Source organism: Paralichthys olivaceus, chromosome 8 (assembly GCF_024713975.1).
Source record: "Paralichthys olivaceus isolate ysfri-2021 chromosome 8, ASM2471397v2, whole genome shotgun sequence".
NCBI classification, from domain to species: domain Eukaryota; kingdom Metazoa; phylum Chordata; class Actinopteri; order Pleuronectiformes; family Paralichthyidae; genus Paralichthys; species Paralichthys olivaceus.
Window position 1 is genome coordinate 17,770,461 of NC_091100.1, and position 16,931 is coordinate 17,787,391.

Genomic DNA, 16,931 nt, shown 5'->3' on the forward strand with positions numbered 1-16,931 from the left:
ATAAGACTAAAAATAATTTTAAAGCAACATTTATCTTTTTCTTTCCAGTGTCACTATAATCATCCCTCCTTCCATCCATCCAGATTACTCATGTGACCTTTTAGAAGTTTAGATCCTGTGTTCTATATATTTCATGTTATTCTACAGGCGACACATTTTATTTCGAACTGAACTGAAAACTGAATTGAATATTTGTCTTGTAGAGTGAAAAGACAAACTGAAAAGAATCTGCTCCTGTTGGTTGAAGGCCCGACCTTCCAATCATGTTTCAGCATGAGTCACAGCTGTACAACACATTCAGCTCTGAGACGTTTCATGGTACAAACAGTCTGGTTTAGTCATTCAGGTTTGAAAATCTTGGTGTTTTTATTGTAAGTATTGCATCTTCAACTTACACGGCTAGAGTCATTTATCAGAGTGCATGTTTTTACAAAGGATGGCCACAGGTTCAGAACAACAGGACTCCTGCTCGTTTGGTTTGGCTAAACTTGACCTCATGGACCCGTTTGCTCAAAGTCGACCTCCTGAAGGACCGACACCAGAACGGAAAGTGGTTTCATACAGCTTCCACTTTGCCGGGCTGGTTCACTATTAGTCAAGTCAACTCATCCACCAACCTGAAGCACAGTCAGGACTGTAGGTCTAAACCTAAACCTTAAACAAAGAGGTAAAAATATAGCTTTGTGATCAACAGCTTATGCAGATATGACATTTGTTTTTTGAATTTGCAGCATAGCCAGAAACTCCATTAACTTGGACTGACCCTGGACCAGTCTGCTCTGACCTTAACAGGTCTTTTCACCTTCAATGCAAAATGACACCTGCAATTTATGTGATGGAGCCTCCACCACCACTTATTGTATCTCACACTGGACAGACTGGTCCAGGAGTCCGATATGTGCTGAGCAGCAGGCAGTAAACTAAGATCAGTGCAGACGAGTCCTGGACCAGGTGCCTTTCTACACACACACACACACACACACACACACACACACACACACACACACACACACACACACACACACACACACACACACACACACACACACGCACATGTACACACACATACACTGTACACTCACACATGCGAGAGCACAGAACTGGCAACTGTCAAACCACTTCTTAAAATTTGTTTTCATCCCATTTTAGAATACGAGATCAGAACAATTTGCCCCAAGAGACAATGCAATGAGCGCCAGAGCGTTTTCACACATTGTTTTGAAAAATATCAAATCCAACATTGTCAGATTTGTCCCAATGACGTAAGAAAACATTTTGGACCCCAAGCAGGTGAAAAGACAAGTGTCCGATCTGCAAAAGGAGTGAATTTTATTTTGTCAAACATGGGACCTTTTTACCTGTCGTCAACGCAGGTTCATAAAAACCCAGCGTATATGAAGAACAAAATAGAAACGAAGAGACGATGAAGGTTAATAACTTAAACTGGGGCAGAATAAATGCAAACTGTCCCTCAGAGAGAGAGAGAGAGAGAGATAAAGAGAGAGGACACTGAGGTGTTCTGAGGTGGTTTTGGCATTTGTGATTTTTTTAATGATCGAGCACCAACAGTGGTGACTTTCTGATTCAGTGCCATGTCCAACAACCTCAACAGAGCTCTGCCAGAGAGCTCACATGTCGAACTCTATACACCGTAGTGATGTCCTTCAGAGGAAACTGAAGGATTTGTTCTTCTTGGTTTTCTTTTTTACTTTGAATCCTCAGTAGGAGGCCTTGTTAATGTAAGACACATTTTTTTCAACTGAAACACAAGCTTAATAGAGACTACAATCCTCCTAATAGAGGAAAGTGGAGTTTTAGACCCCTTTTTATTGTGGAGCAGCCGGCTCAAACTGCCAGTAAAAGTCTTGGCTATCAAATAAGCCTTGTGCAGAGGAAGCCCCCACAGACCCCCCCCTAAAAAAAACAGGTTTGGCCATTTTGTTTTTTAGCCTATCCATGTTTTTTTCAAAGATCTGAATTCATCGTCACAGGCATAGCGTAAGAGAGGTGGGAAAAGTGGCTCCGGACAAGGCTGATGACTCTAAACAGGCGGGCTCAGCATTAGGAGCAGCTTAGGGGCCAATTACATTTCAAGTGTCCATCGAAAAAAAAAAAAAAAAAAAAGACAACAAAACGGCTACATTTTCTTCTTATTCCCTCCCACCCTCTGGACCCTCCCCTCAAAAAAAAGAGAAGAAAAAGCAAAGAATAATAATAACAACAATAACCAATATAATATACATTTCTTAAAATAAGGAATGAGGAATAATCATTAATAGGAGGAGTAAAATAAGACAGAACCAAAATAAGTTAACTTTTCTTCCCCCCCGTTGCTTGTGTTCTTTGAGGGATTTGAGAAATAAATATTGAAAACGGTGGCATTTGTTGTTTTTTTCTCTTCCAACCACAAAAGGATTCATGGGAACTTACGGCAGAAAAGAGAGAATAATAAAATCAAAAAGACGTAAAGAGAACTGTGGTTGAAGTGCAATCTGTAAAACCAATGGAGCTGGGATGGCCAACAGTGACATCATCATATAACCCGTTTTTTTCTCCCCCCTGCACTTCAGGCTCCTCCACAGAACACCTGACCACCAGTGGAATGAATGCCATATGCTGCATTTTCAACCCCCAGTTAATGAACAATACAAACACAAGAAAAAAAAAAGTCTAATAAATTAAAGAGTGCCACAAACATTCTCCGACACAAGTTCCAATGCAACGCTTTTTTGTTGTTGTCTGTGGTTTTTATTGTGTCGGAGAATACATTTTCTTTCCTCCTCTGGGAAGCAACGAAAATGAGTAACTTTCAAATGTTTCCATCAATAAAAACTGAGCAGAATAAAAGTGTCTATTCCACATCCACTGCCACTCTGTAGAAGACGACATCTTTCCCGAAAATCTGAATCTAAAAAGCACAATAACACAGGTCAAACAGCAACAGAGGCAACATGTCTATCCATGAGCTCTACCCTTTTTTTTTTTTTTAAACTCTTTTCTAAACTTTAATTTATTGAGCTATTTTTCTGTACAAAGAAAAAACTAGAAATTTGCTTTTTTGGACGGTCACACACACACACACACACACACACACACACACACACACACACGTGTCTTTAGGGAGAAGAGAGAAAAAAAACAGGAGGGATTTCAAACTGATGAGACAAAAAAAAAAACGACTACAAGAGTTATTGCTTGTTACTGCTGGAAAGAGGTTGGGTGACTATTCCAAAGTTTGTTGACTTTTTCGTTTGGACTTTTTCTCTCTTTTATTTCTTGGTGTGTTTGTGCTGTTTCTGTGGACAGCTCTAAAGTAGGCAAGTGCAGGATGGCTTGTTGTAGCTGCTTGTCGAGGGGAAAGAAACCAAAATGAAACACACACACGCGCGCACACACACACACACACACAGTTACAATTTCCACTCTTTGAAAATGCACTGAGCACCCACATTCGATAGGAATGTTTTTTTTTCCCTCCATATATTTTTCTGGGGGTTGTTTTCCTCCACACTTGGTTGGAAACAATCATAACAGACATGCTTTGTTTGCTTTAAAAGCTTAGTGGTTGTGTATCTGATCTGCTTCCCCATTGGTTTGTTTCACAATAGCACCAATTCAAGTGTTCGAGCTTCTGCGGTGTCAAGCAGAGGTGATGAAGAAAAAAAACCCTAAAAAGACGGGGGTTCAATCAGGAATCAGGGGCTGGACAGATGTTTTATCAGCTGTGTTGATATGGCAAAGTTCACCCACAGTGTTCATTGAAGTCCAGATTAGATGTGCTCCTGATTATCCCGGCCCAACACCACATCAGGATGGGATACGAAGGATCAGCTCAAAAACACACACACACACACACACACACACACACACACAACAGGGAGAACTCGGAATTATTTCAATATTTAAGTGCATTTTGGATCAAATTGGGGATCGCTCGTGAATTAAAAAATCCAGAAATTTTAAGGTTTTGGAGTAAAAAGGAGTAAAATCAATCATCCATTTCAATTGCAAGGTTTAAAAATCACGATGCTGTATAATTTTTTCATCTCAACCAAGTTGCTGACCTCCCTTTAAAAGAAGAGAAGAAGGTCAGAACCAGTCTCACATCACTGTGAATGGGTCCCTGGTATTTGGCAGGGAGGGCAACTAAAAGGCCGGGAGCAGGAGAAGGGGGCGCTGCTCAGCCATTAGCTGGGACCCTGGGTGTCGTCCGAGGTGAATGGGTGTATGCGTGTAGGCATGGCTGTATGGATAAACAGATGGGAGGGCGAGTGGGTTTGGCAGGGGGGGCGGTGGCGATGGTGGTGGGGCGTACTGGCGGTGAGGGGCTCTATGAGGAGAAGGCAAGTTTGACACTGCAGGAGGAGTAGCCCTCGTCGCTGGCCATGCTCTGCAGGCTGCTGTGGTCGTCCAGGTCGCTGGTGCTGGCCGTGCTCACACTGTCCAGCTCTCCATGGGAGAACTCTGTGCTTTCCACGTCCACCTCGATCTCCTCTGCAGCCAAGAATGGAGAGATGGAATCAGAGAAGAAAGAAAACAATCAATTCAACTGAGACTAAGAAACTGATTCTGTGAAGTACATTTGTGGCAATGACGTATGGAGAGGTGGAAAATAAAGTCATGTCAGGATACACAGAATCATCTAGAAGCAGATTTTAGTAATTTAATTTTTAAAATGTAATACAGATACCCAGTGTAGAAGTGAGTAAAAATCTTTATAGGAAGAAATCTGGCTTTGGCTACACAGGCACTGGTGTAGTCAATTTATTTTGATAATAAAAACATAGAATATCAGTATATTTATCCTTTACACAACATAATATTAGGTAGAGCAATGTAGCTTTATTATACAATGCTGATAAAAAGTCTTGTCTTGCAGAACGTTATAACAGTATATGTCCATTGAAAATCAATTTGACCCGTATTAGTCAGAATACAAAATATAAAATATCATATAAATAACTTGTGTCGGCTTTAACATATGAATGTTGGATACTACAAGATCCTTACTTTCAAGAAGCACTTTGAAAATGAAATCCCTATCCATCCAATCTGTTTATTATTTTCACTTCACATATATTCTCAGAGCGGCTGCAACCAGTACAACCTGAGTATTGTCAAATTAGCCTGAGAGCAGCTGCAGGATTTTGACTGGCTAAATCAAAAAATCCTGTTGAACAACCTAACTCACCTTGGTCAGAGTCAGAGCGGTCGGAACAGAGGGTGGAGCCCACGCTGTCCATACGTATCCTCTCGCCCTCTCCTGGGCCATTCTGGGCGACAGCACCGCTGCCTCCCCTCAGCAGCTCCAGCTGACGGTGGAGGTGCCTCTGCTCACGCTCCAGAGACTCCAGCTGGTACTGGCTCTTCCTGTCCGCCTCTTCAAGTTTCTGACAGGGGAGAAAGCAGAGGGGGGGGGGGTGGAGAATAGGTGAATTATTTGGTTGAGCATGTGCGCCAGAAAAAATGTAAAGGTGAGACAAACAAATAGTGGGTGATGGAGGAGATAGGGGGACAGGCTGAGGGCGAGACGGTTACGAAAAATAGAGCAGATAAGAGAAGTAGAGCGAGAGGAACACCTTAAGAAAGAATGCAGATACTGAGCAAATAGATGTTGTTGGTCTGTACGGAAATTCCTGTCCTATTGAAAAGCTGTTTAAATATAAACAACCTCAACCTCCTGTTTCAAATGTGTTGTGTCCACGCAGATCTTTGGAAAATGATTTCACTTCACCTTCCGTGTTGACCCCACGTGGACTCTTCTGTACTCGCTACCTCTGTCAACTTCTTGTGCCATTACAATGTAAGCAAGGAGCATGGCAGGGCCTGATACGGTTCATGTTGTAGCTCTAACCTTGTGGCCTTGTGACACTGCAGCCGACAGTGACGAGCGTGACTCCCGGAGACAGACCAAAACAATTGGCCGTCAATAAGTGATGAAGAGACTGTGACTGCAGAAGTGTAGAGTGGTGGCAGTAATAGAGAAAGAGAAAGAGAGTGTCTGTGTGTGTGTGTGTGTGTGTGTGTGTGTGTGTGTGTGTGTGTGTGTCTGTGTGTGTGTCTGTGTGTGTCTGTGTGTGTGTCTGTGTGTGTGTCTGTGTACAACAACAATATGGGCTTTATGCTCCCCCCTGTCTGTTATGTGAAAGCACGCTACCCAGGACTTTTCACATGCAGCCTGCTCAGCCTTAGTCACATGCCTGTTGTTAGAGTGGATGTGAAGGCACGAAGCTGATGTCTTAACATGTAACAGGATTATCAGGCAGAGAAATCATCATTCGTGGCTACAGTTTGAATCTATAATGTATTATTTATTCACTTATATACAACAAATTTTGTATTATTTTATTCAAGATTGTATTTTTATTTTATTTTACAATTTTCAGAAATGTTTTTCTTTATTTTACCTTACCAATTCAAATCAACATCCTGCCTACAGCCAAATCTTTCCATCACAGAGGCTAAACAGTGCAGGGGTTCCCCTCATTTAATTTGTTCCGTTTCATGACTTACTTACTAATGTTCATATAAGATTCTTACTGACTAGATTAAAACCTGCAGTAAAAACCCACACTGCAGTCAATAACAGCAATCTGGGTTTCTGCAGGTTTCAACAAGTTCAATTTAAGTTTTTAAGATCATAACAAATTAAATTTAAGATCAATGTTTGAGTTGCAGGTAGACCTGGCTTGTCTGCCTGCTGGTGCCATCCGACCTTTGCTGCTCACCCAGAATGCAGCAGCTCAACTAAGGCACTAGTAGTTGCGTACCGTGCTGTGAATGGATCCGGTCCAGTCTATATCCGGGACATGGTCAAACCTTACACCTCAGCCCATCCTCTCAGCTCTGCATCTGCCAATCGGCTTGCTGCTCCCTCACTGCGGACTAACCACTCAACAAAATCACAACTGTTTGCTGTCCTGGCTCCTAATTAGTGGAACAAGCTCCCAGGACATGAGAAGGTCTACACATCTTCCGCCACAGACTAAAGACACATCTCTTCCGACTACACTTTGGATAAAAAGATGATGTCTAATAACCATCTTCAACTCTGGTTTTATATATATATAAAAAGATTTCAGTTCAGTTGCACTTATATGGCACTTACACGTAGCAATTGTATTGGATTCTTGCTGTTCTGGGTTTGTGGCTCATGGTTGGTGTTCTCAATGCTTTCATTTCAGAGGATGTTCAAATCATCCAGTATTTTGCCACAAATCAAAGATTAGAGAAAGATCCCACCACATTATATCTGGGTCCCTGTTTATAAAACTGTATTTTAAGTATATTCATCTAGCTCCACCTGCTGGTTTTAAAGCTAATTAAGTATTGATTATCTAATGATATATAGCCTAATGATGTAATATAATTATTAGTCAAACGAGTACTTTTACTTCAGCACTTTAAGTTTAACTAAACTGAAACAAAATGGTGCAAAACGATGTGACGAATTACATACACTGGTGGAGGCAATTTGTGCAGTTGGTTACTTAGTAACAGAAAAAACAATGACTAAGGACAGAAATGGTGAAAAGTAAGACTCATTCCCAGACATTTATGTCAGAGAATGTGTGAACAATGGGTCCCAGACTATGGGCAGAGTTTGTCTTTATATGAACAACCCAGCAGGAGATTCTCTGCTCAGAGTGACAAAGAGGTGGAAATGTGGCTGTAAGTGTTGGCAACGATTATAATTCACTGCTGGTTGACTTTCAGTTACACGGTGATAAACCTGTGACAGTGGCAACAGGCAAATTATTTGGGGCTGAAGAAAAAAAGGTTTGGGGATGCAGTCACCGGATGCCAAAGCCAGGCAACACCCATGATAAAATGTAGCAGCAAAGATCAGAACAAATGATTTAGACAAGGAAGTGCATCTGTTTGTATTTGTATCAACATGTTTTATGCATTTAAGCAATGTGTTTTTCTTTCAGTTTTGTTGCAGAACCCTTGTGTCTCACCATATGTGTATTCTCCTTTCGATCTGTGTTTTATATTTGGTCCAGATATGTGACCAGGACCAGCTGTACTGATGCTCTGCTCAGCATTTACCTTTATGTGTGCTTTGGCTTTGTTGAGCAGGCCCAGGGTGGTGTGGCGGTTGCAGTCAGGTCCCAGAGGTATGAGGGCCTTCAACCGCTCCAGACACAGTCGCAGATGAGCTCGTCTGCAAAATAAGACAGAAAGAGACAGAGGAAGATAATGATTAGATAAATCACAGAGGACAATGGGGAAGTTATTGAGGCCTGGACAGTAAAATGCATTCCATCTTGGTTTGTTCAGGCAGACGTGGGTTAGTGACTCAATTCTCTAGATTACTCTTGTATGGTGATTTTTAAGCAGTAAATTCCAGTTTCAAACTAGTTTTTCTAATTTTCAGCCAATTGCTACTTTATACAAACCACCAGATGGTTATTAAAAGTACAGTTCACCCTTAAAAACAGCTATTGAAGTCTTTTCTCTTCTTCCTTTTTTCTGCAGTATAATCTTGCACATTTAACTAGCTAAACACAGATGTCAAGCTATTTATGACTTCAAACCCACCTCGAGCAAAAGCAACAAATTTACAGCTGTTTTCCATGGGCTCTGGTGATTTCTAACACGAGCATCTAATCGCGGATTTCTCCCTTTAAATAAATCTGCGGCTCACCAAAATGTGAAAAGTGTACTGTCACCTTGGGAAGCAGCCTCATTAAGACACACTCGTATTTCTCTCCGAGATCCGGCTCATGTGTTGTAAATCCCCCAGCTTACAGTTCAACAACACAGCAGGTTACATATGAATCATGTCTCACGTAAGCCTCGAGACGCTACATTAGCCTCTGCTGGTATTTTAGTTCTTACAAACAAGTTTTTTGAGAGGGGGGGGGGGGGGGGCACATATGTGTCAGGGCATTTCCTGGACCCTGTTTGTCTTGTACTCGCTCCATCATCCTGACAGTCCCTTATTCTGGACTATCTATCTCGCTAATGGCCCAGAGTCGAGAGGTAAGGAGAGATAATTGTGGCTATAACACAACTAGCGCTCCATTAGCAGGGCCTGCCCTTTCAGCCTTGCCTGGAGGGAATGGTGGAGAGACATTAAGAGTCAGTGGACTCAGTGGAGCGACCCCGGGCTCTAGAACTATCTCTGTGGGGGCCCCAAGGAGATGAGCACTGGGGACCGTGAGCACACCGACTTCACAGGAATAGACTGCTCTGTGCTACGCTCTGCTGGTTTAAGACTGGTGGAGACATGTGAGCGCTGGCTGGAGCATATCTGTCTGTCTGTGTGTGTGTGTGTGTGGAGGGGAGGTTAAGCTATGCATGGATGGTGCTGATAAGAACACGAGAGCAGTGCAAGCCATTAAACCATTACAGTAAGCACAAGTGTGTGTGTGTGTGTGTGTGTGTTTTAAGTACATGAACAAGACGAGTGCTGCATGTCTGGTGCCTGATTCAGTCTGTCGTGCTAAAAGTTTAAAAGTCACAAGACATACATGTGAACACACACACACACACACACACACACACACACACACACACACACACACACACACACACACACACACACACACACACACACACACACACACACACACACACACACACACACTTTGAGTTCAGGAGTTTCAATGGTGACTATCAGTCTAGCTCAGGTCATCTGTCTGTGTAATCAGTTCTAGTCACAGTGGAGAGAAGATCTCACCTCTGTTTCTTATCTGTGAAGGGTATATCTGTTTGCCTCATCAGTACCTCCATACCACATCTTTGTCCTTCGAGTGCACACGTGCGCACACAAAAACACACATACACTCAAACGTCTCCGTCTCTGAGTATTCAAACTAAACAGGGACCAGCAGCATTTCTAAACTTCTTCACTTTAGGTGCTCAAAAAGAGTATAGCAGCAGCGATGCATTTTATAGTACTGTGGATGTAGCCACAGACAGCTGGACAACATGGCTGAATATTTGTCTCAGTGGTTAGAATTCTGTCCATTTTCTTCAACACTGCAATTAAGATTATGATTAATACGTGGTTACATGGAAACAAGCCATGAAGTGTATTTAACAGCAATTTGCCATATTTTTTATACAAGAATTTTCAAAATGCAAGGAGTATTTCAATGCTGATTTGCCATTAAATTATTTATTGTGCAGCTGTAGCCAAATCTAATTTCAAATTACATGGAAGAACGAACACATACTTGCTCATGAATGCTACATATTTTTAGTTTAAAAGCTTGTGCTCACTTAAAGGATGTCCTGCCCACTCTTACTAGTTTCCTTAGTTACTAATGCAAACATTTTTTTTTCACACATGGTCATGCGCCACCTGATGAGGGAGGCAGCGAGGGCAGAGCAGGACACACTGGTCCTGTGTAGGCCTGCATGTCTCTCTGTCTGGCTCATCAGGCGTCAAGTTAACAAACTCCAGACACCGGAGACCACAATCTTCTCCCCCACAGCCATCCAGATTAAAACAACCATCTCAGCAGACAACCTCAGATAACCTCCACTTACAAACACTCCTGTCCTTCTTCCAGCCTCCCTTCTCCCCGGCACACTGACATGACGGACGTATGGAGGAAGCAGCGGTGCGCCTACCGCAGACTAGTATCACCACATCTCTAATGTTGCCTGTGACCAAAATATTCCATTATGGTTCTTAGTGCTAAGACCTTGATTAGTGAGTGTGGTGAGAGGCACAACTTGTCGGGCTGCTGAATCAACACTTTTTTGCCAAGTCAGTGTGAAACCACATATACCACTCTACACCCATGTGATGCTGATGGCGACTATGATGGTGATGAGAAGGGGTTGGAAGAGAACAAGATGTCTCCCATGCTTTCAACTCTTGCAGAACTTTTCTGTTCTTTTCACAGATACATCGTGTACTGTGTGTTGCCTTCTTAAATAAAGCTATTGGTTGACAGCCTTCAAACCCCCTTGCTGTGCCTCTTATCAATAGACAGACATATGAGACGCCTGCATGGCATTCGTCCTAATCTCTGGGTGCATAACATACTTTACTGTGGAACACTCTGATAACTACAGAGGGCAAAGGAGCCCAAAAAGCATCAGAGGGAGTGGCGGAGGAACAGTGTGTACTTTATGTGATATTGTGTAATTCATGGCTGTTTCACTGTAACTTCCATTTTCAGCAGAAAAGTATTTCAAATAAGGGAAGAATCTGCAGATTAATATCCTGGAGCCGGAGGCAACTTAAGATAAAGACAGAGACACATTTATCATGGTGGTCTGCACCACCAGCTCTGCTATCTCGCTGAGCAGCAAGTGAGGTCAGAATCTAAGAGCTACCAGTGAAGCTACCAAGACAGGTACCTAAACCCTGAAAAGGTCTGTTTATCATGTAGACCCACAGCTAAGGAGCTTAAGCCATTTGCAGCTTACAATATGAGTGGCGGCTTATGACCATAAATACCTGAGTGCTGTAGCCACAGTCTCTCTGCCCTTGTGTAGCCACGTAACACAACAACCGGTTACGGCTTACTTTTCTCCCCCAAATTCTTGGAAAAAAACTGGAGCAGGTTACGTAAACAGCAATGGATTTACTGCACAGCCCAATAACTTAATGTCCTCAGCTACTTAAGCTAAGAACTGGTAAAGTAAACGTAGGTAAAGGATGCAACATCACCAGATGACAGGCAGAGGAAGTAGAGTGCCGTTAGTGTGGCTGACATCGTGTCGCTTTCACCAGGGGTTAAACTACTTTAATAGCAGGGGCGTGTTTGTGAAAGAGAAAAAATCCTTAGCATACTGTATATGGCAATGAGAGTGTTGGTTTTAAAATGGTGCATTGACGTCTTAAGTCAGTGGAAAGTGTATGATGCATCAATGACAAAAACTTGGTTATACACTTTTTTAAGGATGCATTACTAAGAAAGGTATATGCTCCTACAAACATATACTATGCATGTTACAGTAAAGACCCTAATGAATTCTGATAATTATAATTCTGCAATCATGGCCTTGCACATATTATACACATGCAGGTATTAAATCACACTTACATCCTCTGCAGAGAGATGTTCTTTCTCACAACCTGGAAATTCCATCTTTATAATATATATCACCATAGGTGCAAATGCATCTGGCTTTTTGAGGGAAAGTGCAGAGGTTCACTGATTGTTTTACGTATGATAAGTTCAAAATATATCCATGATCAGCTAAGAGACCCTTTACAACAAGTACTAGCCTTTCTAACGGAGCTAAATTAATGTAAGAATCATCACCAAAGTGACAAAGGATGGAATCGAGATTTCAGTTTTATATTTTCAGTGATTAATGACGAGCTGCAGGATGCCTAAATGAGGGACTCTCCATCTGTGGCACATTACATAACACGTTGCTGCCAAGACCTGTGCTCCTAACTGTCACGCACAGCAGGGACATTAAATCCCTCACTAACAAAAAGACAACAAGGCATGGCCGTGAGGCAGTGAGCTCCGGTGGACTTGAGCCTTAACACAGATTGATTTATAATGCAACTGGTTATTAAGAGGAAACCACATCTAATGCTGCTGATAATCCCCTGCCAGTTTGTGGGAGTCACCTGAAACTCAAAGAAAGAACATGCACAGTCATGCAGTACAATGAAGTCTCAATAGATGGTGGCTGGGTTTAGAAAAGACCTTAAACATTGTAAAAATATATTAGATGGAAACAAATGCTCTTGTGATTTAGACCAATAAAATGCTTCAATTCAACTTCCTCTCCCTGTGCTCCTTGTGATAACCGCCCTTTGTTGGCCTCTATAGGTGAGGAATAAATAGGAGACACTTTTTGGTGCCTACTTATTGATAGGAAATGATCCAACATGTTCATTACGTCCATATTACATAACTAACAAAAATAGTGAGAATTGAGGCGTGTAAAAATCCTCCAACACACACATATTCGCTCCTACAACCTGAATGGCAGGACTTGCAGGCTCACCACTGACACAGCCAGCCTTCCCTTTCCTCTTGAGACAATGGGGCACTTCCACTCTACCAGTGTGTGTGTGTGTGTGTGTGTGTGTGTGTGTGTGTGTGTGTCTCTTTCATGTGTGTGTTCCTGTGCCTTGTGCTCCTGATGGGCCCCAGATGGGTACTCAGGCAGGCAGGCTCTGCCTTTTGGCTTTGTGAGCAAGCAGCCAGTTGGGCCCCGGGTCACTGCACCACACCTTCCCTCATCACCTGCCCTCCACTGTCATCTCGGCTCCCCTGTGAACCACACCTACACACACACACAGCCATTTTTCTCCCAAACAACTTTTCCAGTCTTCCTTGCGTCGATGCAAAGTGAATTTAAACACAAAGCTTTGAGTAACACTGCAACACAAAATAACCGGTCCCTCGTTCAGTATTTATATTAAAAAAAATATCAGAATTATCCGTCTCACTGTATGTCTCACTTGCTGTGAAAATGCATCACAATACCTCTAAAGCGTCTGAAGCTGAGTCTTTTTTTAAAGGCACTTTGAAGCGCTCCCTGTTGGTATGGAGAGGCTGCCCACCACAACTCTCACACAACCTACACATCACACACCTCTCGTATGCACAGCTCTGCAATATCCTCCTTCGCCCTTGTAAGAGCCATGCACGTGCACAAGTGGAGTGCATTTGCCTTTGGACACACTGAAGGGCGAAGGCACTGCAATAATATACATGTACGCATATTCTGATTAAAAGAACTGACAAATATCCCCTTTCAAATGTTTGCTAACTAGACATGAACAAAATACCAACATGCTGTCACTTCAATATCATTAAATTGACAAAAGCACTCACTGCTGTAGTGTTCTGTACAGTGGTTCTGGAGAGGTGATTAGAGACAGAAGTGTGAGTATACTGTGAACAAAAGAAAGTCACACGTACAGACACAAACACACACTGGGAATCTTTTAAGAATGGCAGACCAAGTCATAAATGAACTGAAGAAAGTAAGAAATGTGGGTCACATTAGCAGGAAGAATTTATGTAATGATGACAATGTGGAGCATCAGTGCTGCAGAACTGTAAGCCCAAACCAACATGTTGGTAAGCACATTTCCCACATGTATAGATGATGTTTAAGTAGCACTTAGAGACTACTGGTCTCACATTACACAGCAACACGTGTGGTGCAGCTATAACTGAAAAAGCATCAGGTAACATATGCATTCAGAGTCTTGCTCAAATTTCCAAGACGGACAAGTGCAAGTCACATGTTTGTGGCTACATGTTCCCACCGTTAAGGAACTGTATCAATTTGTGTCAATTAACTGACTCATGTGATCATAAGGGCCTTAATTGGGATGACAAGTAACACATCTTGTTTTCAAAACACAGGAACAAATGTAATCCCTGTGGTTTTGTTAATTAATTCTTATTTATCTATTTAATTTTCTATACTGATATAGACCTGAGAGTATGAAATTAAGCTTAAGTAAATTGGGTAAAACTCATTCAACTCAACAAAATTCATCTGTATTTCAACTGCACGAGCATTGTTCCAGTTTTCAGTTAGGAAAGACTTTGGATCTTTCGGGAAAACTCTGTTGTTCCTGATTGTTCAAACAAGCTTCAACAGTGACTCATTTATTTGTGAGGAAGCACTCTCTTGATATTAAGACAAGGGATGAGACTTTATTTTTTTGTTCTAATTGTTAAAAAACAAGCTGTTGCCTATATTTTAAATTCATTACCAGTAAGATGTATTTAGCTGCATGTAAGTACAGACATCATTGACTGCCTGTTTTCTATGTCTGTAATTCTTACGGGTAAATGCACATTATTTCTTTCAGGTGCATTCTGCTAATTTACTGACTTTTGAGTTAATGACCGTATACACAAGCTTAAAGCCTAATTTAATTATGTTGTGTCAGATTAACAAAGATAAATTTGTGCAAATCTGATCCTGACATTTCCTGTGGGTAGTAAATACCGAACAGAGACGGTGGTGAGCAGAAACAAAGGAAATGCTTATTCATGTAATGTTCTTACATGAATAAGCAAAATAAATGGCAATAAAAGAACCCCTGGGTCTGAAGAGGGACACGGACAGAACAGTATTTTTTTTCTTCTTCTTTTCAGGAAGCAGATGCAGCTGAAGTTCAGGTTCAACTTATTTTTCATTCAAAGTCCTCTAGAACCAACACCATTACTCCAAGCTTGAGAGATGGAGGGGGGAGAAAAAATATTGCTGCCCTAGATTCAGAACTTGTGGAAACGTAAATAATGGATAACTTCTCATGCCGTCCAAGATGTCTGACATAATTACTGAAGGTGCATGCTCTTAAAGGGGAGGGTCAGATTTCCAGCCCAGATAACCAGTTGATACACTTCGCTTTGGCAATCCCCCACTCTCTCAAACCCATTTAACACATACACACATGCTCGCACACACACTCCCAATCTGACCTACTTCTAATGTGTGTGGTAGGAGAGGAAATCTAACCCTTCACCCAGTTATTACACTAATTACACATCACCAATGATCGTCTCTGTGGTGAATCTTTTAAACTGACATGTAAAAGGAAATTAAGACATCATTACACAGGGAGGAGACACTTGATTTATGAGCAAGTTCGATTGTTCCACTTCTACTTTACTCTGGCTCCTGTGTCAAGGCTCATTCAAGGCAGCTGCAAATCACTATTAACAGTGATGTCAAAGATTATCAGATTAATTACAGTATTTTATAATGCAATGCCTCATTTCGAGGAGACCAAGTCATCTCCATTGAGCGCTACGTCAACCCAACGGCAAATTAACCCGCTATGTGGAGGAGGGCAATTAAATCAAAAGCAGAAGATGTGAGCACAGATATGTTCTCTGTCTGTGCTTTGAGTATTATTTTCCCAAACATACCATAATTATTACCATTATTACATTGGTAAAAATAGACAACGTGAAATGAAACGCCAGCTGCTTAAATGTTCCACACCAGTCGCACGGTCGAATCACATGGAAGGCTTCCTCTCCAACATCGTACATAGCCTATCATGAAACATGTTAACATGTGGTAAACTGATCCACACTCTGCAGATGGTGACATGTAATATACATGGGGAGGGGCATGTCTCGGGCCACATGGCAGCCTATACGTTCATTCCCCCATGATGCTTTCCTGTGGCTGTAGGAACCACTACTGAGCACAGGATGCATAAAAAATCCTCTTTGAGCATTTCTAGCAACACATGAAAATGAAATAAAATGAAGTGGCTGCACTTGGCTTAATTTTCACGTAAACAGAGAGAAAATAAAAACAACAGTGCTCTATGAATTACATCACAACCACAGGAAACACAACAGCCCTCTTGTGTTTGCTCACTACCTCTGTTTAGTGGTTCGCTGGGTTAAGACAAAGAGCAGGTCTGTTTTTTCTGTTTAAGATGCCCCTTGTAGGATTCTCTTGGTGGGGGGTGGTGGTCATTCTTTCTCTCTCTCTCACCCCTCCCTCTCTCACATGACTGCTGCCGGGTTACAGCCAAGGTCACATGATTACACACAAAGACAGTGGCACCTGACTGAATAGGTTGTTTTTTATAGGGGAAACCACCACTCACTAGGTTGACTGCTGGACCAGTCATCAAAGAGAGTCTAACAGCCCGTCTGCAAAACCCGGAGCCCGCTTTATGTGCTTTGGCCAAACTACAGCTTTATTATCCGAGCTATAAATGGAAGGTTCAGGAAATGACACATGCATGCAGATGGAGAAAAGCTTATGTGTGGAACTGGTCTGGATTTGGACATCAAAAATCATTATTCTAGGTTTCATTATTCCTTCCACGTGGAAGATTTACGTTGGCGATTTATGATCTGACAGATGGTTCAGCCTGTGGATGACACATGACATGGAACTTGCATTTAAGAGTCATTAATACCTGGACATTGCATAGCACCGCACCACTGACTCCTAAAACCTATGGAACTTTAAGGGCATGACATCCCCATTACCAGGGC

General features: G+C 42.0%; 1 protein-coding gene across 3 annotated transcripts in view; it reads right to left on the reverse strand.

Moving 5' to 3' along the window:
• Window positions 1–341: 341 nt before the first annotated feature.
• mxi1 (max interactor 1, dimerization protein) overlaps window positions 342–16,931 on the reverse strand; it is a 32,719-nt gene continuing 16,129 nt past the window's right edge. For 2 of the 3 annotated variants that reach the window (XM_020083656.2, XM_069530184.1), the window contains exons 4-7: window positions 8,053–8,167; window positions 5,192–5,390; window positions 1,026–4,494; window positions 342–959 (exon numbers count right to left, since the gene is read on the reverse strand). In XM_020083656.2, the coding sequence (XP_019939215.1) occupies window positions 4,331–4,494; window positions 5,192–5,390; window positions 8,053–8,167 (478 nt within the window). In that variant the 3' untranslated portion in view covers window positions 342–959; window positions 1,026–4,330. Of the gene's footprint in view, window positions 4,495–5,191; window positions 5,391–8,052; window positions 8,168–16,931 lie in introns of all 3 variants that reach the window. The other variant, XM_020083657.2, reaches the window with a different exon arrangement.